This window comes from Trichoderma citrinoviride (genome assembly GCF_003025115.1).
Source record: "Trichoderma citrinoviride strain TUCIM 6016 unplaced genomic scaffold BBK36scaffold_3, whole genome shotgun sequence".
In the NCBI taxonomy this organism is placed as follows: Eukaryota; Fungi; Ascomycota; class Sordariomycetes; order Hypocreales; family Hypocreaceae; genus Trichoderma; species Trichoderma citrinoviride.
The window spans coordinates 2563002-2575970 of NW_020194711.1; the positions used below are offsets into that span (position 1 = coordinate 2563002).

A 12969-nucleotide genomic window follows, 5' to 3' on the forward strand; every position below is an offset into this window, starting at 1 on the left:
ATTGCTTCGAGCCGAGACTCGCCAAAACCTGCTATGAACCCTGGAAAACCCCTGCCACGGCGGCCCCCGTCAATCGAAGCTCGCATTTCACTCGAAACCCGCCGACGCGATAAACCTGCACACATTGTTATTCCAAGAATCACTAGACCATTAGATACATAGATACAGCCGAAGCGAAGAACAAAAGGAGACTCTCAAGAAAACAACCCCCAAAAGCTTTATGTTGTTGATGTTTTAATTGTTCTCATTCTGCACATGTACTAACAGTCAAAGTAACCGCTGAGGACGATGACTCGCGCGGCCCTCCCTCTCATGCGTTCGAAACGAAGCTCGTGTCGTGACATAAACCGCTGTATTCGGCCATAATCATCCTACCTCGATGAAGCCCACCCGCGAACTTTCATGTCTTCCGACGGCATATACCGAGTGTCAGATTACCCTATAGCTCATTGTTGCGAATCGGTGGAGGTCGGCCAAGTCCCGTTCATGCAGTCTGCAAGTGCTGTTCATGTGACTTCAGTTACTGAAGAGTCGAGATACCCTATAGGCTGCCCGGCGAACGTTTGACTGCGCACGATTCCGCAGAGATGAGCCATCGACAACTCACGACGACCGTTTCCGACCGTCGAGCGGTTCCTTATCAACCAAAGACCACGGTGAAACAAGCGTGACCCAAAAAGACCGCAGTCAACATGTACACTTGATCGATGGAAGCCGAGACAAATTCGTGGAAACGACATTTTGATACTGGATTGCGATATGAAGGGAAGACGTACCTCTCAGAAAAAACAAGCACATTCCGCACCCGTGATAGCCTCGCTGTATCGCCAATATGCCCTTTCGACGGCAACCTCTCCGCTTGTGCGATAGATTTACCTTTCCTCTATGGCGATTGAAGTATTTGATGGGCCGTGGACCGATGGACCGAAGAACTCACACTCCACCTCCATTATCAGAATTGAAGTCTGTCTGATATTCCGCAGCGTCGGTACGCCTGAGCAGCATACGCATACCTTATCCTAGATAATTTGCTAACGGCTATCTCCCTTCTCTACGACAGACATGAACACGGCACATTTCGCAACGGATCCCTTACGACGCCTTGGGAAAATTTTTATTGGCCGTTTGAGGCACAGGCGATGCATTGAGTTGGAGGCGAATGGTTGTGATCAACAGGAAGGATTTTCGAACCCAAAAACATTAGGTGGGTTGGGGGGCCAAAGGCACATCTACCGCATCCTACCGTGACATCTCTGCCACCAAATGAGAATGGGCTACGGACAGAAGAAGCAAGAAGAGAGGGAAATGAACTATTTCAGAGCTGGACTTCACTTCCAGACGTGGTCATGCAACTGTATACTGGCATCATATCTCAACAGGTCGTGATGAAAACGGCTCCGAGCACCACTATGATGCACCAATTGTGAACTACGTCCTTAGCAACAAGAGAAGAGGTCAAGGTCGTGAAGGCCCTTACTGTTCTATGCAGTATTCTCAAGCGATACGTCGAGTGCAAGCATCAGCTCAGCTCACGTTCAATTCGGCGGCATCCAAAGCTCGAGCCTTGATTCACCGGGGCAGCTCTCGGCTTCCAGCTCATACGGCAAAAGCGGGACTCCCAGCGGCGGAACCGTTCCGGACCAGAGCTGCCAAAAGCGGGGGAATCGAGGAAGGGGGAGGGGGCGGGGCTTGTCCGCGCAGCTGGCAGATCAATAATAGACCGTGCATGACGGCGCTTGTTTGCGTGGAGCGGCTGCTCACGTACTTTTGTCACCCTCGCTGTGCCGCGATCCTCCAAGATCCGATAGAAACCGTCGGATTCGAGGCGGAATCGGAACCATCCACAGAGCTACACCTCGTTTGGTGCGTAATTGGCCAAGCAAAAGACCGTTTCTGGCGTCATCAGAGACAAGCTTTTACTCAGAATTCGAAAAGATGAAGGGAGGGAGCTTCGGCGTTTGGCGGGATTTCATCCGGTGCCCGTGTGCCGTGATATATATTGAATCTTGACCTTCTCTGCACCACCAGCCTCAGCTGCTGGACATCCTACCACTCCAAGAGCTGCCCTCTCAGCGAACCGATTCAGACAAGCAGCATCCTCTCTCGTCACCCATCGCATCACGTCGCCATCTTATACATCAAAAGGCATTGAGAGAACCGTCACCATGCCTGTCACAGAGTTCGCCACCAAGGAGCGCTACAGATACCAGAATGGCTTCAACAACCATCTAGAGTAAAGCCGTGAACTCCCTCTCTCTCTCTCTTATACACACCATGATAAGACTAACTTCCAGTCATCAAATCAAAGATCCGAAGCCATCGAGGGCGCCATCCCCACCGCCCAAAACTCCCCCCAGAAGCCCCCCTACGGGCTCTACGCCGAGAAGCTCTCGGGCACCGCCTTCACCGCGCCGCGCCACGACAACAAGCAGACGTGGCTCTACCGCATCCTGCCCTCGTGCGCCCACCCGCCGTATCAGCCGGCGCCCGAGTCCCCCGCGGCGCGGGAGGGCGCCGAGCCGGCCAAGCTGCGCTACATCCCCAACCAGCTGCGCTGGGACCCGTTTGACCACAACGAGGCGCGCGACCTCGACTTCGTGTCGGGCATGCGCCTGGTGGCCGGCGCCGGCGACCCGACGCTGAAGCAGGGCCTCGGCATGCTGGTCTACGCCGCCGGCAGGAGCATGGACGAGACGGCCGCCTACTACTCGGCCGACGGCGACCTGCTCATCGTGCCGCAGGAGGGCGACCTCGACATCCGCACCGAGTTCGGCTGGCTGCTCGTCCGGCCGATGGAGATCTGCGTCATCCCGCGCGGCGTCAAGTACCAGGTGCGCCTGTCGTCGGGCCCGGCCAGGGGCTACGCCCTCGAGCTCTACCAGGGCCACTTCGCGCTGCCCGAGCTGGGCCCCATCGGCAGCAACGGGCTGGCCAACGCCCGCGACTTCCAGGCGCCCGTCGCGCACTTCAGCGAGGACTGCGGCGCCACGGCCTCCGAGGGCGGGCGGCACTTCGACGTCACCGTCAAGCTCAACAACGCCCTCTTCCGCACGCGCCAGGCCCACACGCCCTTTGACGTCGTCGGCTGGCAGGGCAACTACTACCCCTACAAGTACGACCTCGGCCGCTTCAACACCATCGGCACCATCTCGTACGACCACCCGGACCCGTCCATCTTCACCGTGCTCTCCGCCCCCAGCGGCGTCCCCGGCACCGCCGTCGCCGACTTCGTCATCTTCCCGCCCCGCTGGCTCGTCGGCGAGGACACCTTCCGCCCGCCCTGGTACCACCGCAACACCATGAGCGAGTTTATGGGCCTCATCTGCGGCGGCTACGACGCCAAGCGCGGCGGCGCCGGCGGCTTCGTCCCCGGCGGCGCGAGCCTGCACAACGTCATGAGCGGCCACGGGCCCGACGCCGACAGCCACGAGGGCGCCCGCAACGCCGAGCTCAAGCCCGTCAAGGTCGGCGCCGGCAGCTGCGCCTTCATGTTCGAGAGCTGCCTCATGGTCGGCGTCACGGAGTGGGGGCTGAGGACGTGCAAGAAGGTCCAGGAGGGATATAGCGAGGAGAGCTGGGGAGGCGTCAAGACGCACTGGGCGAGGCCGGCTGGCAAGGAGGTCAAGAGTCACTTGGCGGAGTAAAATCGAAACGGAAAAAAAAAGGGAGGTTGTGACTTGCAGTGATTTCAAGCGTGTGTCACCATGAAATGTTTTGTAATAGCTTGACTGCGGTGTCTTTTTTTGTCATTGTCGTCTTTTGTATAAGGGGAATCGATGAGCTCCTCTCTGGGTATTGTAGGATATATAGCTTTGGGCCATCCAGAATGAAAAAATTTGTGAAAACAACTCGATCCGTCAAGCTAAAGACTCATCCAAGCTATAACTATATAAACATACAGAAACCTAACAAAAACCTACAAAACCTCGTTATGAGGCAGCAACGCCGCGTCTCCATGCTTTGCCGCATGAGACACCCCTTTCAAGATCACCATACCGCCCGCCCCAAGAAAGGGACCCCTAATCAAACACACAAGCAAACCCAACCCAAAGGTAAAAAAACGCCGGATATCAACACGTCCAAATGCCAGATATCAACTCCCTCCCCCTTAGATATCATACAACGTCACATCATCAACCCCCCCTACTCATCCTTGTCCTTCTCATCCCCATCCTCATCCTCGCCATCATCCTCCACCGCCCAATCCTTCCACCCCTCGCCCCTCAACCAACTCACCCCCTTCCGCCACTGGCCCTCCCGGATGGCCTTTGCATCCCGCTCGTACACCACCCCCGTCACCATGAGCGCCAGCACAAACACCCACACGTCGCCGCCCTTCATCGCCTTCCACCAGCGCCGCTTGACGCCCACCTTCCACAGGCTGTCCACGCTCGCCCGCGCCGTGTACAAGAAGACGCTGCGCCCGTGCCGCCGCTCCACCCACGCCCACATCCCCGCCAGGAACCCGCCGAGGAAGACGCGCTGCGCGGCGAGCACGTGCCGCGGGAGGTACTGCTGGAAGAAGCAGAACGACGCCCACGCCGTCGAGAGGGCGCCCGTGGCAAACGTCGACAGGCGCAGCGCCTGCGAGATGATGCGCTGGATCGTGGCGAACGGGTAGTTGTACAGGTTGCGGAACCGGGGGATGACGGTCAGCGCCGAGTACAGGATGAGGATGAAGCGCGTCATGCTCGGGAAGGAGTTGAGCCAGAAGGTGAGGTAGGTTCGCGCGCAGGACGGGTCGGACGGGTGAAGGGTTGCGCAGGAGAGAGACGTGATGAGGGGGTGAGCCTGCGAGCTCAGGGGCGAGACGCCGGTAAGCGTGGGTGGGAGTACTTCTTTGTTAGGGAACAGGATGGGAGATATAAAAGGTCTGTAAGGGTATCAGCAGAGTGTTACACATACGCAGCCACAGCCTGAATGGTAGGTTCACTTACGGCCAGTTGAGTCGAGCCATCTCTGCAATGTTCTCTAGAATCTGAGACGGTGATGGCCACTTGAGATTCGTGGGATAGTTTTCCGGCCGCGGAGGCAGGTAGGTAGATGAGTTTTTGAAGATGAGTTCCCCAAAGGACTGTTAAGAGCTGTCAGTCAGTAACACGCCCGCCATGTGGAAGAAGGGCAAGGAGACGGGAAACAACGTACAGAAGGGAAGCAATCGGGATCAAACACAGCCGCATGGAACAACTGCCCAAACGCAAAAGGCTGCAGCATCCAGCTCCCAAACCACCACGGCCGCTCGCGGTTCTTGCCGTTCCTGACGCCCCAGATCAGGCCGTCCTTCTCGCACACGTTCCAGCCAAACTCCAGCGCCCGGAAGAGGGCGTAGATGGCGATGCTGACGCGCATCTGGCGCGACGGGTAGATGCCCAGGGCCAGGCCCGCCAGCGAGGCGCCAACGGCCGGCGCAAAGGGCGACGTCAGCGTCGCCGTCGTCCGCGGGTTGCGCAGCCGGAAGGGCTCCGCCTGGGGGTCCAGGAGATGGGCGCGGAGCCGGGTGAGGAAGCGGAAGAGAAAGCGGTAGAGGAACAGGATGCTCGATAGGGAGAGAGAGAGCCGCAGGGCGGGAGACTTGTAGAAGGGCTTCTTCTTGCCGCTTCCGCTTGACCTTTCAAAGACGTTTCTCGTCAGCTATCACCATTCCTTTTTTTTTTTTCCTAGCCAAACAACGACAATCATCCATTATACCAGGTCAGACTTACTCCTTGTTCCCCAGCCTCCGCATAATGGCGTCCCACGCCTTCATCCCAATCCACGTCGCCGTAAACACGCGCAGCGCATGCCGCACCGCCTTCGCATTGTAATCGTCGCCCCCCTTGCGCGGCTGCAGCGCCTTCTCCACGCTGCTCGGGCTGGGCGCCGCGCGCCGCAGCGCCCGCGACTTGGAGAGGATGTACTTGTGCAGGGCGGCGTACTCGCGCGGCGAGATGGTGTACCGCAGGGCGTTGCGCAGGATCGGGTCCGGCCCTGTGCTGCTGGTGCTGCTGCCGCCGCCTGCGGTGCCCGTCGCGGCGACGGCCTTGCCGCTGGGAGTCGACGGGGTTGGCGGGAGCGAAGAGAGCGAGGGCGTGGCCGTTGATGATGCCATGGCGACGGGTGTGTGTGTCGTCGGTTCGAGCGCCACAGCGCTTTCTGGGGGGCTTGTCGTACGCAGCCGTTGAAGCCAAGCTCCGAACGGCCGAATGTTCGTCGAGTCCAAGCTGCAGCGGTGTAAACACCAAGCAAAGCAGCCAGCAGCAGAAGAAACCAACGCCTCCTAGAGCAAGAAGACGCCCAAAAGATCACCCAACAAAGGGACAAAGCGTCGTCGTGGCCAAAACCAAAGACGAAGACGAGTAGGTGATCTGACGGTGACCGCCCAAGAGAACGCGATTGCACTCCTTGTTGCCCCCTTGTATCGTTTTGTTTTCGCAAACGTAAAGCGTTGGCCCCCTCCCAAAGGAGACTCAAGTTTCGAGGGGAAGACAGAAAAGACCCTGGACTGAGGCTATCGCCAGACCGGGGACAGGATGTCGGATATCGATCGTGTGCAGTTGAAGGCGAGAGGCTCCAGATGCTGCAGCCAGTTGCGAGGCCCAAAGCGCTGCCCCGTTCGGTTCGTGCCTCTTCTCCCTGCTAAAAGCCTCGGCAGAGCGGCAACATGTGAGCACCTGCTGGATCGTGCTCTGGACGAGGTACAGGTACAGGTGACAGGGGTGCATGTGGACAGCGCGAGGTAGGGCTTCTCCACAAGGCCAAAGTATGAGGTACATGCACAATGACTTCACTGCTTTCAAGCTCAAGGTCCCTGAGCTTGAACACTTCACACTAGGTACCTACATTGCCCAACTGCATCCATCACCACCAAACCTCGCTCCCTTCAGAATTGATCATTATGGTATTACCTTGGACGCAAGGCAAGATACTATCTACCTACCTATACCTACTACTATCTAATACAAATCGTCATCCTGTTCACGAGATTCATCCGCCATCGCCGGGCTGCCATAGCCTGTTCATAAATGCCACCCGTTCCCCTCGAACTCAACGTGCGCGCCGGCACTCGCTCAGACTCTCAACCACCACAGATATGCATTCCATAGTATCGAGCCGCCGACTTGGTAGCAGCCCTTGAAATCATCAAACGTTATCGTATGCCTCCTACTGGGGGCAATCTTCTTTTTCAATACCAATGTCGCCATTCCGCCCGTTTCCTTCAACTTCTAGATCTCTCGGTCACCATTCAAGTTACCACCCCCTTTCATGCCCAAAGCATCCACGCAAAAACCCCCCGAGAATAACGGCTGGACTCAGCCGTCGCCCGAACAGGGGCGATTTTGCCACCAAGCTCCATCTCCAGAACTCATCAAAGTAAGCTCTTCTGCCGGTAGCAAGCTGTATATGCCCCTGCGTCCGGGGTTTCTAGCGAAGGAGGACCTCCATCCTAGAAGTTACCCTCCACAATTGCTGAGCGACCACCTTTTGTATCATGCGCGCTCTACCATCCCGTATCCTCCCTTTCAAATCCGAACCAAGCGTAGCCTATCCGCAGAAACAAAAACAGTCCGCCGGCGATTTTCGTATTGCGTTCAATGACACCAATGCACGCCAATGTTTGGTCAAAAAGAAGTAAAAGAGCGCAACGCTCTTCTGCAAAGGCAACATGCCAAAACTGAATAAACTTTTTGAGAGCTGTGATGCAAGATGCTCGGTGTAAGGGTCGTCAACTCGGTGACGGAGGACTCGTGAATCATCATACTAGACCGGCCATGGCCATCATGGATACTCGGTCACGTTGGACATGGGGCCGTTTTGGGCCTCCATCAACGGAACCCACTTGCGTGCCAAGGTTGGGCCATCCGGGTTACCATAGGGCAGCATCTCTTCCTGCCATCCCAGGGCCGTCCACCAGCCCAGGTCCCTCGGCTCGGGACTGCAGAGGCCTGCCCGGATGGCTTCGGCATCGGCAACCCTGCCGGACAAGACGGCGTCCAGGACACAGCGGCGGCGCGATTCACGCTCCTCAACGGCAAGCTTGATGATGCGGTAACGAGATTCCGCATTCGCCCAGCCGTTGACGTTACCAGATCCAGAGGATTCCAGTATCATCTTGAGCTGAGTAAAGGGAATTTCAACCAGGATGCGAGACAGAATCGAGAATGATGCCGGCTGAGCGGCGCGCGTGGCCTTGGGCGTGTTTGCGTCCGCCGGATTCTTGCCTTCAGTAAAGGCCAAGTCGCCAAACTGGATACCGTTGAGCTTCTGAGGACGGCGTCCCTTTCCGAGCTGCACAGAGGATCCATCAGCGGATGCTGAGAGCATATCGTTGTCAAGAGAGTCTTTGGCCGGTGGCGGCGGGCTGATGGGCAGTCGGCTATATGGCACAAATTCCGTGGCCTCTGTGTCGAGATTGAAGTGCGAGGGGAAATTGTGAACCAAAAAGGTGACAACGGCATTGAGGAGCACCTGGGATCCGTTGCCATACTGGTAGATCTCGTGAGAGCCCTTGTCCCTATAACCTTCCAGCGCAAACTCCAACACCCGCTCCAGGGTCTCCCAGGTCAAGAGATGAGTAGCAACTTCACAGCCACGTCGAACGACTGGGGTCCAGTCGAGTAGGTGGCCCGCCGCAGCGTAGGAGATGGCAAAGTCAAGCTGTTCATTGACAGATCCGGCGGCGGTCACGTCACCCGGCTCCATGCCAACGCGCCGAGGGGGAGGAGCGTGCAGCAATGGCAAACCGTACAGACGCTGAACAGCCATGTAGAACGAATCCGAGCGGATCCACTTGCTGCCCGTCTCGAGGAGAATGGTTTGCAGAGCTCGGTCGTTGGGGGACGCCTGGAAGTTCTGCTTTTGCAACAAGTTGTAAAGCTGGAGGCTGCGAGCAAAGACGAGTCGGTGGCCGGGGATCCTCACAGGTGCCGCCCTATCATCAGTGTAGCGAAGTTCAAGTGTGCAGTCGGCCAGCTCAGGAGACGCGAATTGCTGTTGCAAGTATCCAATAAATCCATCAGCATTGTCACCCTGGGCCATATGAGGAGGCAGGCCGGGGGTGGGCATCATTCGGGGGTAGTCTGGCAGCCCATACATTCTCCCCTGGTGATTTTGGCCCTGAGCCTCATCATTGGGCCCAACCGCCACGCCGTTAGGCATAGCCCCAGGGCGATACTGATTATACATGGCCGTCTCCTCCTGGTGAGCCGAAGACTGAGAGTCGTGGTAGCTATGCGGCGTCGACGGTCCTAGATTGTTGCCATACGGGGGGTAAGAGTCCATCGGCGCATAAGGCATCGGCCGGCCGTAGCCATCAAAGTTGGCAACGGGCATCATGTCAGCCCCATACGGCACCATTGGTGGGAATCCATTTCCGTTCGGAGGCATCATGGGATGCGGCCGTCCATCTGGCATTGGCATACCAGGTGGTGGTGCGATACCTCCAGAGTGCGGGGGCGCCGGTGAGGAGCTTTGGGAATCGTGAAAAGCCCCAAAGTGAATGCTACCGTTGCTTGCATGAGCTTGATGCATATGAGACGGCCCATTCGGCAAGGGAGGCCTAGGTCCATGAGACATGTCCCCGCTTGGCACAATGCCCATCGGACGATGAGACGGTTGAAAGGGCGGCGGCATCTGGTATCGAGTCGGAGACACAGGCGGAGGAGGCTGCGATGAGGCCAGCTTGACAGGGAGGTATTGAGCTATAGATGAGCATCAGCATTAGCTTCCAAGGCTCAGGGTATAGAGACAGGCGACAAGTTGAAAGCTTGCTTACCTGGCCTCTGTCTGTGTTCCTCCTGGCCAGCGTTCATGGCAGAGCCGTGAAACTGGGTTTGCATATTGGAAGAGGCTTCTTGTGCAACCTGGGGAGCAGAAGCTTCTTGCACATTTGTCGGGAGTACGGTGTGATTTGTCGAGCCCTTGTTCTTACCGGTAGCTTGGTTCGGTCGTGCGACGGGTTTGCTGCTGGCAATCACCACTTCCTTGGTCGAATCGAAGGCTACCATGTTTGGAGTCAAGAGTCAGCCACGCTTTGTCCTTTTTGCACCATGGTTGCGAACAAGACAGGAACCCAGAGTGCTGGTCCCTCGTCTTGCCCTGAACACCCCTCTTCTGTCCCCTCCCCTCCCAGAAGGAGCATGCATGAAAACTCACCTTCGTGTAACCCGGACTTGGCAGCGGACTTGAAGTCTGGGCTGCCCGCCGAAAGTGACTCGCTGGCGTGTGGCGTATCTGCGATCAGAGTGGGCGAGGAGGCCTGGTTCATTTCGGGAGCCCGCACTTCAAGAGAGCCGTTGTGGGCGCTGTCCTCCGAGCTGGCGTTGGCGTTGGCGTCGGCGCTGGTGTTGGCATTGGCATCGACGCTGTTGCTCGAGGGCGACGCAGTCACGGGAGCTGCTGCTGCTGCGGCCGCAGCCTGGCGTTTGACGTAGGGCAGAGGGATCGCAGGAACGACGGGCTTGGGCATCTGCTTGCTGGAGGGCACCTGCGGCCGGCGAGCCTTGACGGATCCGTTCTGCGGCGCCATGGCGAGTTCGAATCCGACGTGAAGGATCGAGCTGAGGCGGAGACGGGAGAGCCTATCGAAGCCCTTGAGCCTTGTTGTTGCTGCCCTTGCTCAGAATCCGCAGGTCGGCGAGGGGCAGGGGAGGCCTTGGATTTCCGATCGCCCGCGCGCCAGACCTGGACGACAAATCTGGAGATCTCGGCAAACAGGCATGAGTCCAGTCATGCGAGACTTGCGCTGGTCCAATGCCAGAAGCGTCGCCTTTAGGGGGGCCAAAAAGGCTGAGGCTGAGGCTGAGGCGGGAGAGCGAGGATGGGGGAGGGGGGAAGAGCAGCAGAGCAGAGGAACGGGATCTGCTGAAAGAGGAGTTTCTCTGAGTCCTTGGCAGCCTCCCGCGCTGGCGCACCAAAAATGGGGATCAATGGAAAGCCAGCGAGTGATGCCACTAATCAATCGTGCAAGCAATTTTTTCCCCCCGCAGCCGCAAGGCGCTGCACCTCATGCCTCCACTGCCCTGCTCCAGCTCTCTGTAGGCCCGGTCCTTGTACCGCCAGCTGCCACTGGACGACTAATATCGCCCGCCTGCTAGCATTAGCTGAGACAACCTGAACCGATCCCTACCAATTGAGAACCTGTCGAGGTTCGTTTGCCATTGGCGGCTGAATCTCGGACTCGCCCTGCTGTCACTTCATACGAGGACTCGAGAGACATTCTGGTTTGTTTCCGGCCATGGCTGGGCTCAGCTCCCGGCAGCGGCCCGAAGCGGGTGTGTTATCCATTGGATCCTTGGATTCTTGTGAAAACGTCAAATGTCTTTGGGACTGAAACTCAGTCTCGTCGAACGCATCTGTTCTCTTTAAACATTCATGCTTAGATACGTATCCTGGCTTATCTCAAGTGCTAAGCTGGGACTGCAGCAAGGTCATGTATGGCCCAGTACGGATTGAGGTAAGAGGTAAGCAGGCCTGATGTCGGCCTCTAGTTGCCTGTACGGAGTCGATGATTTGCATCCAGTCGTTGCTCCATAAGATTACCATCGATCCTACTGGCCGTAAGATGGCAATGCTCTGCAGCAAATGGAGAGCCGTGAGTAACAAACCCCGTGCATGGCCAATCTCAACCCAACGGCAGCTTATCATCAGGCATGGATTCACGTCGACAGCATCACAAGCCAAGACGGACCGGGCCACCAGAAACCTCCAGAAACGCTGAAGCATGGATAATTACTACCTATGTATGTAGGACCATGATGGAATGAAAAGATTCATCAATTGCAACCCGAACGAGCCCTTAAGAGCAATTACTGACAGAGTGTACCTAACCCATGAGAACCCTAAACGCCCCTCTTGTGAAATATCCGCCTACAGGCTGCCATCGGCGGTCTCCTCTATACCTTGTCGTTGTATACTCTGTAAATAACCACGCCAAATCGCAGCAGAGCTGCTCCAACGCAAGTATTCACATCCCCCTTCCATCATACCGTCCTCGACCATCATGCCAGGGTTTCGTTGCCGCTCACCAGCCTGGCAATCAGCACGTATATGAATATCGCCGCACCGGCAACCAGCAGCTTGTTCCGGTACAGCCAGCCTCGGCCGGCATCCCGCTGCTGGACAACGGCGTCCACCACAGCCTGAGCCTGGTTACTACTCGAAGCGGCAATGCCTAACTGGGGCCCGCAAGAGGAGCCGTTGTCGCCGTCTGCTCGGTTGCCGGTGACTGGGTCGACCTTGTGTTTCCTCATCCACTCCCAATTTTCGAGGTCCACCTCTGGCCACTCCGACCGGAACTTGGCACCGCCATCTCCAGCCTTGACGTTGCCCTTGGTGGCCATGTTTCCCCTTGCCTGAGAGCCACCACCAGTAGAGTTCCACCACCGCGACCGCGAAGCCAGAAACTTTCGCTCAGCGCTGGACGCCGAGACGGAACCAGTAGTCATCTCGTCGCTAGTCATGAACGACAGGAGGCCGATCAGGATGGTCGACACCTCCCATGCTGGATTAAAGGATTTCGGATGAAAGTCGGATATGGAGAGGCAGAGTCTGGTTGACGGCTGGAATCGCCCCGAAGGGGTGTGCATGCGGATTGCTGGGGGTGCGAAGGGGTAGTTTGGAGGGAAGATGAGCGTTCCCCAGTACTGGCCTCCGTGATACGGCGTATCTTCAGGCCCTGTGATTATGTAGTGCCATCTGCAGTTCGACGTCAGCAATGCGCTCGGATCAGTCAGGGCAGAGGGAGACATACTCGAGGATGTTGGATTCGGAAGGGTGGGCAGTGATGTATGGGGGAGGATTCTCGGTAATGGACTTGTACTCTCGCGTCAACTGGCGATAGCCGTTAGTATAGGTGCTTCCGAAGGTGACCAAAGTCGCGCTTGACGTAAACAAAACACATACCCGCTTGTGCGCCGCTTTACTGGCCATGGTCTCGACGTTGGTGAGAAGGAGAGGGATTGAATGGGGTGCTCTAAGGAGAAGGATGGATGG

The 12969-nt window shown here is 57.2% G+C and overlaps 4 protein-coding genes across 4 annotated transcripts; 1 reads left to right on the forward strand and 3 right to left on the reverse strand.

The window, feature by feature from the left end:
- Window positions 1-2165: 2165 nt before the first annotated feature.
- On the forward strand, window positions 2166-3644 carry BBK36DRAFT_1139238 (homogentisate 1,2-dioxygenase; the record flags this gene model as incomplete). The annotated part of the gene is made up of 2 exons (XM_024893295.1): window positions 2166-2233; window positions 2309-3644. 2 exons carry the CDS (start codon window positions 2166-2168, stop codon window positions 3642-3644), a joined length of 1404 nt encoding a protein of 467 aa, XP_024752479.1.
- Window positions 3645-4143: 499 nt separating this feature from the next.
- BBK36DRAFT_64574 (hypothetical protein) lies at window positions 4144-6873 on the reverse strand (the record flags this gene model as incomplete). The annotated part of the gene is made up of 5 exons (XM_024898426.1): window positions 4144-4873; window positions 4938-5074; window positions 5146-5608; window positions 5703-5852; window positions 6842-6873. 5 exons carry the CDS (start codon window positions 6871-6873, stop codon window positions 4144-4146), a joined length of 1512 nt encoding a protein of 503 aa, XP_024752480.1.
- An 882-nt stretch (window positions 6874-7755) lies between these two features.
- On the reverse strand, window positions 7756-10504 carry BBK36DRAFT_1113846 (hypothetical protein; the record flags this gene model as incomplete). The annotated part of the gene is made up of 4 exons (XM_024889958.1): window positions 7756-9677; window positions 9752-9976; window positions 10132-10316; window positions 10359-10504. The coding sequence occupies 4 exons, from the start codon at window positions 10502-10504 to the stop codon at window positions 7756-7758; spliced, it is 2478 nt and encodes an 825-aa protein (XP_024752481.1).
- A 1471-nt stretch (window positions 10505-11975) lies between these two features.
- On the reverse strand, window positions 11976-12906 carry BBK36DRAFT_1113740 (UBC-like protein; the record flags this gene model as incomplete). Its single annotated transcript, XM_024889947.1, has 3 exons — window positions 11976-12672; window positions 12728-12807; window positions 12880-12906. 3 exons carry the CDS (start codon window positions 12904-12906, stop codon window positions 11976-11978), a joined length of 804 nt encoding a protein of 267 aa, XP_024752482.1.
- Between the last annotated feature and the right edge of the window lie 63 nt (window positions 12907-12969).